Source organism: Leuciscus leuciscus (genome assembly GCF_965113295.1).
Source record: "Leuciscus leuciscus genome assembly, chromosome: 15".
Lineage (NCBI taxonomy): Eukaryota > Metazoa > Chordata > Actinopteri > Cypriniformes > Leuciscidae > Leuciscus > Leuciscus leuciscus.
The window spans coordinates 27,250,617-27,264,828 of NC_138739.1; the positions used below are offsets into that span (position 1 = coordinate 27,250,617).

Sequence of the window (14,212 nt, forward strand, 5' to 3'; positions counted from 1 at the left end):
AAGATAACGGACGACAGAAACAGATACCAGATGGAGCGAGTTTGTACAGGAGAGAAAATATGAAAAAAAAAAAAAGAGACATTAGCGGAGAGTGATTATGTGCAGCCTATATCGGCACAACGGGGTGATCTTCAGTTCAACAACTAGAGAAAGAGAGATGAAAAGATAATATCAGCTACATGCAGGATGAGAGAGATGAACACGCTCATCTGTCTGTATCCTCTAATCTGAGTAAACAGGGCAATGTTGGTGTCACACACAAGGGCGTGGAAATAATAGCTCAAGCTTCATGGCGCACATCTGCGATAATCTTTAAGTTTGGAGGAAAATATGCCTTATAATACAGAATTATGGGACACACACACAAGAGATACAGGGGGGGTTGTGGGAGGATAAAGCGGGACTTTTCAACATCATTCTCTGTTTAAACTCAAGCAAACAGGCAACTGTTTCCATTCAATCATCGTGTTTATGTTTTCTCAAACTGTAAATCAGTCGACACAGACTTTTTCATTGTCCACTAATAATTTGTAAACACACACAAAATCAGCGGAACTGCTGCTCTGTGTTTGTTTTAAAAGAGGCCGTTTAGAACAATTCTCTGCCTGCACTGGAAAGACGCCATTTTCGCACAAGTTTACGAGAACACAATCCCCTTAAGAGTAATCGCCCACCTCGGGCTTTCACAAACAGACTCACGCTGATCTACTCAGAGGAGAGAGCGAGTCTTGGAGTTTTAAACGACATGCAAAAAGTTTGCAAACTAGTTCCTACTATAGCTCATCTGGCTAACAAGAACTACGAGTAAAATGGGATATTCAATGAGGAAAAGGGGGAGGGGCTTGATTTTATCAGCCAGGAATAGATTGGATAGTGAAAAGTGCTTGTTACATACCATAGTGGAGCCAGACATGAATGCAAGTTAGCTAAAATAACGGCTGAATTGCTATTTGTTTACATGACCTAATAGCACACATGGCCTTGGTGATGTCATCAGAGACACAAAGTCGTTTATGAGGTGTTTTTTTTATTTTGATTAAGAAAGTTTTTCTCAGAATAACATGCACTGATCAGGAATGTGTATTAAGTTTAGGCCATGGTTCCGTTGCACATGTATTTTTCTGGATGTGTTAGAAAACGTGAGCAGATACACTCACCATTTTCTGGCTGGTCCTTTATGTCGCCATCACTTGGCTGGTTCGGACTTTCAGACTGCCCTGTTTCTGTAGAGAGACACACAAAGAGAGAGAGAGAGTCAGAAAGTGATACTTTTGTTTCACCACCACTTTGAGATCATGCACTTGACAGTCTCTTGAAAGCATGTTTCCAGAATCTCAAGACTTATATAGTAAACGTCTAGTCCAGAGTACCAAGGAATCATCGATGGCTGTGCTGACCGTGCAGTCTGGCTGCCAAGCGCACACTAACCGTGCAGGTGAAACCCTACACAGATGTGTGTATGCAGGAGGCCACCGTGTTGCCGGTTCAATGGAGCTGACTGATGCCACAATAGACCGACAGACAACTGCACACCTCGCAAAAATACTTTGTCTTTCTAGGCGTTAAACGACAGTGTTAACGTTAATAAATGAGATTCGTTGCAACATAAAAACTATAATGTGGTAAATAAATTATATTTATCTGCGCTATGGTAAATAATAAAGTGATTAAAAAAACTGGATTGGAACTGATCAAACTATAAGTCATTAATTATGATTACATTAATCAATTGACAGACGTAACTGTAAGTTTCAGCCTACATTTATTAGCATTCAGACACAAAGGGAAGTTATCGGAAATAAAAAGGTCTGACTGTACTCTAGCCAATGTCCTTTTGGCACGCGGCTCGGTAGGTCAGACCGACAGTGGGGCCTGGGCTGTGAATTCACACTGAGTGTGCTATTTGCAGCAGAGGCACTTATGGAAATAAGTCTAGAGAGAGAAAGCCTTCAGACCTGGGTGTACTGCATAAAAAAGGCCCTATAAATTTGATGGGCTCCGATTTCTCCCAAGAAAGCTCTTTAACGGTGCCATTAGCTGCGATAGCAATGCTTCGTGCCTAGACAGTAAGGGAACTTTCGTAAAGATTCACCCCGTTCACTTTAACTCTTCTACGACAGCCAAAAACGGCAAAGAAACACCCTTTAAGATGATTTAGACGCTGGGGTGAGTATTGATTTTGCACTGGAGATAAAATAGTCATGCTGGGAGAAATATTACCTTATGTCACGCTAGTGACCAACCAAAACAAAATGGATGGCAAATCTGAATCATGACTTTTCTCACTTCATTTTTCGGTAATAAATGAATCATGGTAAAGTAACTTCAAACATCACTTTAGAGTACAAATGTAACTAAAATTGGTGTAAAAAAATTCTTAGAATTTCAGTTAATGATAAATCATGGAAAAGTAACTTTCGATAAAAGAAGATAAAGCAAAACCCAGACCCTCACCACCACCACAAAAAAGAAGTTTGTCCAGCCCCTTCATCTGCTCCTAGACAAAGTAAACAATTTAGGGCCTTGTTTGCATTCAGCTCAGCGTTGCCGTCTGCATCAACAGTTTAAAACAAAGGCAATCTGAAGAGTGGGCCGAAACAACGCAGCAACACCCCCCGCCCCAGCAACAGCCCAGAGATATGTGAAAGCGCAACGAAGGGGGCCGGGAAACCGGGTGCCGTGTGGGTGAGAGTGTGCGGGGACTTTCACACACTCTCCCAGTTGCCCTCAGTGGACCAAGTGCTCTCTCACACAGCGCCCATTGCTAATTAAATATGTAAATGAGGCGTGAGACCCAGACTCAGTGTGTCACATCTGCATTTACCCCCTGTCGAGGGCCCTCGGAGAGCGAGGGGTGACAAAAAAAAAACCCTCCCGCTTGAAATAAACAACAAAAAAAAGACACTAAACAACAAACAACTAAATACCGTGCACAAACAGGCCCATTCATCAGGCCTAAATCCTCTATACAAGAGCATAACAAGCCACTCTATGGGCCGCCGACTGAAAGACAGAGGAGGGATGGTTCCTGCCTATCTCTAATTTTGTTCTCACACCATCAAAAAGATGGGAACGCCGCTCGGTGTGGGAGAAGAAAAGCAACCTGGAGTGACTCAGTCAACGTGTTATTCTGCCTCAATACGACAACAGAATTCATTATCGAACTATCGAAAAGGGACGCTGAGGAAAAAAGACGTTATTTAGTGTCCTATAACAAGCCTGGGCTAATTGAGACGGGCTCAGGTTACTTCACAGTGTCGAACTGATAGGAAAAGCAACCTGGAGTGATTCAGTCAACGTGTTATTCCGCCGTGTAATTCATTATCGAACAATCAAAAAGGTAAAAAGAAGTCGTTTAGCATCCGATAACAAGCCTGGGCTAGTTGAGACGGGCACAGGTTGCTTCACGGTGTCGAACCGACAGGAACGTGGCTGAATTAGTTGGTGAGGTGATTCCCTAATTAGATCATTAGGACCGGCTTGCGGCAGCAGGCAGGTTGGGTAGGAGCATTATACCCCCTGGCCTGCCTCCGACTCTTCCTCTCCCAGGCCATGCTGAGGGCTTTAGGGGGGGCGCGTTCATACACTCACACACACACCGCCTGGTCTGTTTCATTATGCATGCGCTAAACCATCTGTACTTCTCGCAGGTCCGCTAGTCCCAACCCGCCGCTTTCTCACCAAGTGCTTTGCTGTAATCCAATTGTGTGTTAAAACCCCACTTTCAAAAGGCCCTTTACACAGTGGGCTCAGGAACACGAAGGCCCATAAAAGGAGGCAGAAACTTAATTTAGAAATACAAACGGGCCTTTCTGGAGTATCAATGGAAGGTGAAGCTCCAGGGATTGGAGCATTGTTTCCACAAGTATCATCCCCCAGATTTTTTTCTTTTGGGCCGCCACAGACATTATGAGATGGTGGGTGCCGAATTCCTGCATGGTCTCACTTGAGACTATCCGGACTATCCGAGGAACTCAGAAGGAACTTGTTTTAGAACGACCGCTACAGCAATGCATTTTTTTTTTTTTTTTTTTTTTTTTGGAGAGCAGCATATTTGGGCCATGATGCAGATTACATAAAAATTACTTGAGGGGGAAAAAATATGAAATAATTTCTGGGAACTGTAATGAGTCACAGATGGAGGACATGATGAAACCTGAAATTGTGAGTGACATGAGAAAAAAGGGAGGAAAAGCAAAAGAGAAAGAGTAAATCAAGTAAAATATGCAATAGTGAACAATCTAGAATCATGTTTTCTATTAATGTAAAATTTTACAAATGTTAACATAAAACAATGTTTAAATATTTGATTAAATGTTCAAAACACATAATTTTATTATCAAAGTAAAATTATATTTATGTTGTTTCACTTGAAATCAAATTGCTATTTAAAGAAAAATGGATTTAAATGAGAGAATATGAACTAAATTTAAAAAACATTTATGCCAAGAGACAAGTTTGGGTTTGTTTAGATTTTCTTTTCTTTTTTTAAAGAGGTATCTTATGCTCACCAAAGCTGCAATTATTTGATAAAAAAATTAAGTAAAAACAGTAATACTGTGAAATATTATTACAAATTAAAACAACTGTTTTCTGTTTTAATATATTTTAAAATGTAATCTATTCCTGTGATGGCAAAGCTGAATTTTCAGCATTACTCCAGTCTTTAATGTCACATGGTCCTTTAGAAATCATTTGAATATGCTGACTTGCTGCTCAAGAAACATTTCGTATTATTATAATCAATGTTGGAAAAAAAGTTGTGCTGCTTAATATGTTAAAGGGTTAGTTCCCCCAAAAATGAAAATTCTGTCAGTAATTACTCACCCTCATGTTGTTCCAACCCCGTAAGACTTTCGCTCATCTTCGTAACACAAATTAAGATATTTTTGATGAAGTCTGAGAGCTGTCTCACTCCTTCATAGGCTTCTAGGTAATTTCATCTGCCAGCCCAGAAAAGTTAGTAAAGACATCGTTAAAATAGTCCAAGTGACTACAGTGGCTCAACCTTAAGTTTATTAAGTGACGAGAATACTTTTTGTGCGCAAAACCCCCCCAAAAATAACAACTTTATTCAATATGGGCTTATGATTTGAGTTCACGAGAGCGCCACGACGCATGTGCGAGAACTGAGAAGATGGCGCAGATGGGTCTCGATGCAGTGTTTAAAATGGTTCTAAAGTGTGCATTTCCTGGATGTCCGAATTGTGAGAAACCAACGAGAAAATGTAAAACCAGAGCCGCAAAATGAATGGCTTACCTTTCACACTTTCCCATCAAATGATCGTGAGCGTCATCTTCTCAGTTCTCACGCATGCGTCGTGGCGCTCTCGTGAACTCACATCAGAAGCCCACACAGAAGAAAATGAATTGTTGAATAAAGTCGTTATTTTAGTTTTTTTTTGCGCACAAAAAGTATTCTCGTCGCTTGATAAACTTAAGGTTGAGCCACTGTAGTCACTTGGACTATTTTAACGATGTCTTTACTAACTTTTCAAGGCTGGCAGATGAAATTACCTAGAAGCCTATGAAGGAGTCAGACAGCTCTCAGATTTCATCCAAAATATCTTAGTTTGTGTTCCGAAGATGAACGAAAGTCTATGAGGGTGAGTAATTACCGACAGAATTGTAATTTTTGGGTGAAATAACCCTTTAAGACATTAAAAATGTATGTACTGTCACTTATGGTCAATTTAATGCATCCTTGATTAATAAAAGTTCTTACTACCTAAAATGTTTTGAACGGTATGTACACACAATTCAACATCATTTCATATCAGGACTGGTTGTCATTCTTCTGCGCAGGGAAGAGGAGAAAGCCGTCTGTTTCCGTCAGGCCGCTGCCCGTGTGCAGTGTTTGAGTAACCCTGACCTTTCCCCCTGCGCTTTTACGTCACACCGTATTTAATAAGAGGCAGTGTTTAGACAGGACCCTTCTGCTTCTCCTCTATAGATCAGCCCGTTGCTGAGGCCTGTGCTGTTTTTCTTCTCTCGTGGAGCGTCGCTTGTTTACACTGCTGTTTTCGGAGGACCGGGAAGCGAGACGGGAGGGGATAGTGTTACAGGCCGTGTTTATAGATCCTGTCTGGATTTTGAATAGTAATACTGGTGTGTTTTCTTTCGTTCTTCTGTAACTTTTGAGAAATACAGAATGCACATTTAAGGACAAGGACCAAACTAGGGAGCCCTAGCAGCTTTGATGTGCTTTAGTCAAGCTCATACACCAGTGCAGGGTGTGCAAAAATGAGAAGAAACCACTCTGCGGTCGCCCAGCGATGACATTATGGGATCACTGTGTGGTACAGTAAACCAACTATTGCAACCCGGCAAAAAGCAATAAAACTTCCTGAGTCTCAATTATTCTTTTGTCAGTGTGACTTGAGCAATTCCCCCCTGCAAATATAAAGCTAAACCAGACTATAACAAAAGCTATCAATAAAGGAATTCTATGTTTCCTTACTTGAACTTGTAAATCAGCTCTTGTGCTAATGCTGTAAGACAAGCTGTCTGGATTGCCAAGCTACCGTTACCAAGACACAAAAGCGGGACATTCCAGGCTTATTCGAACCCTTGTTCCCCCTGGACTGGCGGGGGCATTGGGAACAAGATATCATTATTAGCTGATGCAGGATACAGACGGTGTTTAATAAAAATCTAGCATAGAGCATAGAAAAGTCAATGGCTCTTCTACAAAACTTAGCTAGCTGTCTTGCTGTATACAAAGGGTAACATCCAAACTCAAATCTAACCTTGTAAGTGACCGAATAGAGAAGTTCATGAGTGCACACCATTTAAATAGCTAACAGCTAAGCTAAGCTAACAGTGCAGCACTCTTACAACCATAAAAATACACAGCATGCACATATACTGAGTAATATTAAAAAATATATATATTTGTTTAATTTATATAATGTTATGTTAACTGCAGTAATTTTCATCAAACTTTAGTATATTAGTATATTAGTAATTAATATAATCCATCATGCACTTTTTTACTTCTTAATATCACATGCAACTCTTATGCTCTGCAGTTATTTCAGCCAAAGTTGGTGTAGTGTCAAGTTGGTGCACAATGACTATTGGGTAAATTTCCCTCTTCACTTCCTGTGATATATCAATGTACACCTGGTCTCTATGCTGTCTGCAGTGCCCTTCGGACCAAACATATATGCTTCCTAGACTACTAGACAGGGCACTGGAACATAACCTTAGTCTCTCCATCCCTCTCTCTCTGGCTGGTCAAAGCGTTTCAGAGGGAGAGAAGGAAAAGGTGGACCATCCTCAAATCTAGCAGCTCCTCTATGGGAAAAGCCGTATTCCCCTGGCCTGTAGGCAAACACTTTCTTTCTTCCTGAGCACTGTGCTTCTTGACTCCCCTGATATGAACTACAGTTTCTAGGAAAAGGCAAGCAGTGGAGGAGGAGGAGGAGGAGGAGGAGGAGAAGAAGTTCTTGGCCTTTTCCCAGGAAGGGAGAGAGAGAGAATCAGAATCCCAGAATTCCCCTGGGATATGGTGAAATATACAGCCCTGGGGCCACTTTCAATTTACTCTCTGCAGTACTCTTTCACTCTCTCCCTCTCTAAATAGCTGGGCTGTGAGAGAGAAGTCGAAGCTGTCAGGGATCTAATGTGTACCGCGACCTCCTGTAGCCCTGATGTGGAGAAATAGAAAGATCGCGAGTGGGTCAAGTGTCTGTGTGAGCACGGATTCCTCAAAGGGAGTATGAGGAGAGGGGAATATCCGCAACACCAAACAAGAAAAGAACAAAAACCAAACTGAAATACATTAGACTTCAACAGTGAGATTGAATTTAAAATACCAGAATGTAGTGATTAGGCAAAAATGAGACCTTTGGAAACAGCCAGGCCAAAAGTAGTTTAAACAAAAAGCCATTTTGTTGCGATGCCTTCTTCCGCAAGCTGCAAACACATCCTGTCTTTGTCTTCAGAGCATATCTTGCTTGTGGAACACACAAGGTGGCACAGGTAGAAGAGTTTGTCCTTGTTTTGACAGTGGAGATCTTTCAACAAATATAGTCTAAAAAATGAACCGGGCTCTCCATGTGGCCCTTGGGGTCCAGGAGAACAACACAATAGGTAGTATTGGCATTGTTATCCCTGTTTCTGAGCACTGTAAGGAGAGAAGAATGCCTGTGTTTGACCTCTGTCAGGCCTGATTTCCTGCCGAAGTGGAGCTGTGTCTGAGGACACGGTACTGAATCGGAAAAAAGTGTTGTCAGTTTGATTGTCATTTGCCAGAGATCTAATCTCAGTGAGTACCGTGAGACCCTCCTTTTGTGACACGGGAGTCTATGTGTGTACGTACGTGCATGCCGTAATTCATCGCTCTCCAAGAGTCCAGCTGACAGGCTCCAGCTGCAGACGTGCGACATACATGCAGAGTGTTCACTGCTGTCAGGATCATGGACACACCTGTCTTTACAACAACTACCGTCTGAAGCCAGGTAGTCCATCTCCAACTGACATGGAGGTGTCAATGCTTGCTACAGTCATTATTCAGACAGGGAGTGTAGCTCCCCAAGACTACACAACAATTCCCAATACAAAGGAGTTACACAAACAGGTTTCCAGAGTCGCAAAAAAGCAAACTCTACAATAGAAAGACGCCATATTCAATTTTACAAACACAATTTATAATACCATGAAAAGGTTTGGGGGAACCATTTTGATGTACTTTCCATTAAAACAGAAAGTCGGGGTGGGCCATATCAAAAGGTTTTCAAAAATAGCCTTTATTTTACATTACTGTCCAACAAAACAACACTTGACAGCTTGAGCCAAGTAGAAAAGCAATGACAAACAATGCTTTACTACTTGCTATTGCTAATTAAAGGCAGGTTGTATTCATGATTTAGTATTCACGTACTCATTTTAGAGAGAATTTGACTGGACAAAATTTGCATAGTGCAAGATTGGTCTATTGTTGGTCCAAAAGAAAAAGACTAAATGCTAAATGTTTCTTTCAAGACTAGCATGTTGGCTAGATGGCATCAAAGCTACCAGACATGGGATGAAAGCCACAAAATAGCTTCCTCTACTATTATAATACAGATTTTCTTATATTTATTGGGCCACAAACTGTCAACTTTACCATAAACACAACCCTTAGTAAATCCACAGAGCATCAATAAATGGCAGGCGACATTTGCACCGTTCATGGCACAGGGGGGTGTGCTTGGTTGGCCACCGATACCAACTATAACGCTGTGGGCAGAGAAGCCTCGTCTCAAACCCCCCTCTTCCCTTCTCCCTCAGAATGAGTGAAAATAGAAAGTCTCCATGATCTTGGCAGTAGGACGATTGGAGAAAAAAAAAAGATGGGGTGATTCAATTTGGCAGCCAACTTTTTCACTCCCTCTCTTTGGTTGTCTTCCTCTCTTTCCCTATTTGCTTGCTCTCTTCCTTGGAGAGTGGCTGGCCAAATGCCCATGTTTGGAACAGACTGGAAGACACTTGCCAAGGCTGAAGCGTACGCCACCAGGGATGCACTACCCAGCCCGCAACTTCCCCTGCAATGCACTTCTCTCCAGCCGCTTCTCACTGAGGGAAACCCCCCTGGAAGCCTGGCCGCTAGAAAAAGTGGCCACACAGCACTCCACACATCAAAACAAACAAAATAAAAAACCTAAATCAAAACATTCACAATAAACTAACAAGGTGTCTGAGTCATGTTGGATTAATAGTTAGGCTAAACCTTTCATTAAAAATAAACAAATAAATAATTAAACACACATATACATATACATATATATATATATATATTGCAGAATTTTATAATTGCAATTAATTGCATACTTCAATTGTTTTTAAATAATGTTATATTTCTTGCTGGTCTATAGTGAGGATACAAACCTAAAACAATTCATCCAGCCTACATAAAATAAAGGCAAATTACGTAATTTTCCAAGAAATACATAGCTTATTGATTTTTATTTTATATTGATTTGATTTAATTCATCCGATGAATAAAAATGATAAAAACTAATTTCAAAATGTAGCCGGTCAATACTTCTGGTGCTACAATGTTCTAGTGCACTTTCTAAATTTCATATAAATCACCCCTGTCTATAATTCACATACAGTAAGTGTTGCATAAACAATCCCCCCACAGCCCACAAACAAGGCACTACGTTCAAAGCCTTGACACAAGCTCTATATTGTCTAGACGTGCGAAGCGGAGTCATTTTTATTTATGCTGCGCAATTGTCCCATGAATTAGAATTCAAAAGCAATCGTTTCGAGAGGCTGGGGAAGTAAAAGCCTTTGGACAAATGCTCAGTTGTGAACGGCGACTCGGTCCAAGTCCCTGGCGTACACCCGAAGCATTCATGGAGATGCCAGCCAAAGCTCTAGGTTGTCATTTCAATCCTTCCAGGCCCTTAAACTAACAGTGAAATCGGTAGAAGAATAGAGAGGGCGTGAAAAACACATATGTGTTGCCGTCTACAAACAAAACGATGGTGTGCTGTCTCAATCATGGCTGAAGGACAAGAAACCGTTACAGAGTCCAATTTACGTCAAGACAGACAGGCGAATGAGAAATGACAATATTACGTAGGACATTGAATTAAATTTTTCACCCTACGTGTGGAAATATAATGCCATCACGCTCCGCTCCCACACCGTCGCTCCTCCCCTACGCCTCCATTTTGTGCCGATCAGTCTGCCACCATTTTAAGACAGTCGCTTCTCAACAGGAACACAAAACCAAACCATCGGGCCTGTCAGGTGAGAAACTCATTGTCTGTTTGCTGCAACTGTTCTTCAGACTATTCAAATACAATAGTTCTAATAATTAAAAATGCAATAGCACATGTAAACAAAAGGAAGGGAAAACGTGCCAAAATCCCCATTTAAAAGCAACTCGTTGGCGCTCTTCATCATCCTTTTTTTCCCCTCTGCCACACAAGCTTATCCCAACCATAGCTGCTAACTCATCCTGCCAGGCACAGCAATACAGAGAGAATCACGTTAGCTGCTCCTATTGTTGGGTGACACAGAAAACGCCGTTGCCAAGAAGTTTACTGCCAAGTTCAACAACATCCTGATTTGAAAAAAAGGAGGGAAAAAAGACAAAAGTCCGATCCCACACACGCAGCCGCGTATAACCACTACTTTTGGGAGATTCATTAATAACGCAGAGATGCAGATGTTACCATTTATCTCTAATACACCCTCACTCTTAATACTTTACACCCTGGCAGCCATCTTAAAAGCTCTGGCAACCATTTTAAAAGTGCCCTCTCTTTATTTGAGCAACCTGCCATCCCCCAATGACACCCTTTGCCAAACAATAACCTACTCAGGAACACGCCGGCCAAATTTACAGTTTTCCATTTTTATGGTGAACAAAATATGACATGGGAAAAATGTATTTAAATAAAATCAATAATCAGAGAGACAACGCCTTAAGTTGCATTTTGCTGTTCTACCAACAGTGAAACTGAATGGTCAAAATTTCATATTGTGTTTTATAACATACAATCTATGCTAAATTTTACGAAACAGGATGATTTGCATCCAATTATGAAGAATATGTTCTCAAAATTATGTCTAGATATGTGCATTTTTTTTTACAATTTGGTCATTGTAAGAACAATTCTTCGATTATACCAATTTTATAATAAAATCATTTGAATAAATACCATTATTGGTGAACATTATAGACTCATTTTAAATTTTTCCACTCAAGTTTATTAAAAAATAAAATAAAATAAAAACACTCTACAATACTATGAATTCTAGTTAAAATAAAGTCCCAAAAATGAAGCCTAACTATTGAATGGTGCCAAAATGTGTCTTTTGAAGACTTGTGCAAACAGCAGGATGAAAAGTGGTCTGCATAAAGGAGGAATTTTTCCACAGTTCACATTACAAGGCACCGCTGGACAGTAAATGTTTGCTTGACTGCCATAAGACAGAATTCACAACACGAGCTATATAATGTTTCATATTACAGGCTGTTTTACAGCAATGCAAGCGGCTGATGTACTGCAGTGGTGTATGCATGTGTGTGCGCGTGGACCTCTGCCCAGACCTGGAGGCCTGAGTCTCATTTATAATGCCTGTTGTTCTGTTAAGATCCTCAAGGAATCACTCACCCACGGCAATTCCAGCAGCGACGGTGGATCAATTAACGAAAGCATGATTAACATTACAGGAGAGCACTGTGGAATAATGGACGTCTCGGGAAAGTGGATTAGGACGAGAGGAACCTTGACGTGCGGCCGAGATATTGCGCTAGTGAAGGACGCCATCAGCAGCGGCATGACATAAGCCAGACCGAAATAGTTTGGGAATGCAATTGATGAATTGCCATATTGATTCAGTTCTGCCTCACTTACCATAATTATAGCGCTGTAATGGATAGCATTACTGCTGCCGCTTTTTGTTTTATCCTTTCTTTTTTTCTTTTTCATCAACTCTCCACTTCTGAACTTGTTTGGAAACTGTACGAACATACATGCGGTTATGTGCTCTGAATGAAAAAAATGATGAGAATGACATACTTCTGAATCCCTGAACCTGTCAAAATGAACCCTTAACTGGAAGCCTGCATAATTACGCTGATTTTGGGGTCATCTGAACCTGATTGCTTGAGTTTCTTGGGGGAAATTTACATGAAACATGCTCTTGCGTTAAAAACAGCTACACTAAGCGCAATGGAAGAGAACATATTGTAAGAATCTCAGGATGATTTTAAATGTTGGACTACTTTTAAGTTAAAAACACAATACTATTGATGGAACACACACACACAAAAGCAATGGGCAAACTGTCACTGTTTGGATTTAATTAGGCAAATGCTTACAAGATCTTGAACAAAAATTGATGCACCTCCTGATGGAAATAAATGTTGTGATGTTATTTCCATTAAGAGGTGCATACATTTTTGGTCAAGATCTTGTATTGCCAATGCAAGAGTTAAGCGCTCTGTAAAGTCTACACCAGAGCATCCCAAAAACTTTCAATGAATTTAAGGTCTGGACTCAGAGGTGCCAATTCATGTGTGAAAATGATTCTTCATGCTCCCTCCCAACCATTCTTTCACAATTTTAGCCTGATGAAACTTGACATTGTCATCCTGGAATATGGCCATGATGTGCCTTCCTACATGGTTGTTTAAGAAATGAAAAGCTACACACTTCATCAATTAGGGTTAGAAGAACTGTTGCCAAACATCTAACATGCTAGAAACATAGTAATCACTGCAATAATGATCCAATCATAGACTCTTACGCATTTGCCTATTTAAATTCAAACAGCGACTTTTAAAAAATTTGGCCAGGCAGTGTAAAACAGATGTAAAATAACTGTATAATTGTATAAAAAAATGTTTTATATACATATACATATAAATATACACACACACCTGATGACCTGATCCAGCAAGCAACTAGTTGACTATCATAGCCCATCCCTACTACCTTCATGCTTTCTCCATATCACTTTTGTACCGTGACCCTCTGCGGCACGCTGCCTTGCAGGGTCGCTCTGATCTGATGAAGAATGCCAGCATGGGGAGTCAATGTCAGTCCCACATAGACACAAAGTGCCGACTCATAGCAGGAGAGTGGAGACTGCATCCCCCCCTCTCTCTGCGTCTCAGTCATTGATAACTAGAAAATGTTACCAGAGAAAGGTTACTATGAGCCACACAATGGGCTTCTTGTATTGTTGCAACCCCCTGGGTCGAGGAGAGATGGAGAGAGGGGAGTCCTGGCATGTCTCCTTTCAGAAGGCTCTGTTACATACTGAGTCAAGCCTTTATAGAGCTAGTACGATCATGTTGAGATGTTTGCAATTTAGTTTCCTTGTGTTACGCCAAATGAAATAGTAAAACACAGTCATATTAAACTGGAAACATTCCTGGATTCCTTGAACAGTCTTTTTTTGACCGAATATATAAAAAATATATTTTTGGTTGGTTGAAATACCAATATAAAAGCCGCTCAATTATTTTCAAATAAATTACTTCTTTTTTCAGAAAAAAACCCCAATGCTACAGGTACTAGTCAGCTAAGGGAAAAAGCGAGAGCAGCGAATGGTAAGGGTGGTGTGGAGAGATCGATGGGGCCGTTAGGGACTGCCGTCTCTCAGGTTACTGTATGTGTTGCACACGAGCCCGTCTGGAGCTCTGCCCCGACCACACACACTTCTCAATAGCTCAGATCCTGCTGTGCCCACTAGT

The 14,212-nt window shown here is 40.9% G+C and overlaps 1 protein-coding gene across 7 annotated transcripts in view; it reads right to left on the bottom strand.

The window, feature by feature from the left end:
• Window positions 1-14,212, bottom strand: part of nfia (nuclear factor I/A) — a 153,912-nt gene that overhangs the window by 44,477 nt on the left and 95,223 nt on the right. For all 7 annotated transcript variants that reach the window (XM_082138843.1, XM_082138844.1, XM_082138847.1 and 4 more), the window contains exon 3: window positions 1,158-1,223. In XM_082138843.1, coding sequence (XP_081994969.1) covers window positions 1,158-1,223 — 66 coding nt within the window. The remainder of the gene's footprint in view (window positions 1-1,157; window positions 1,224-14,212) is intronic.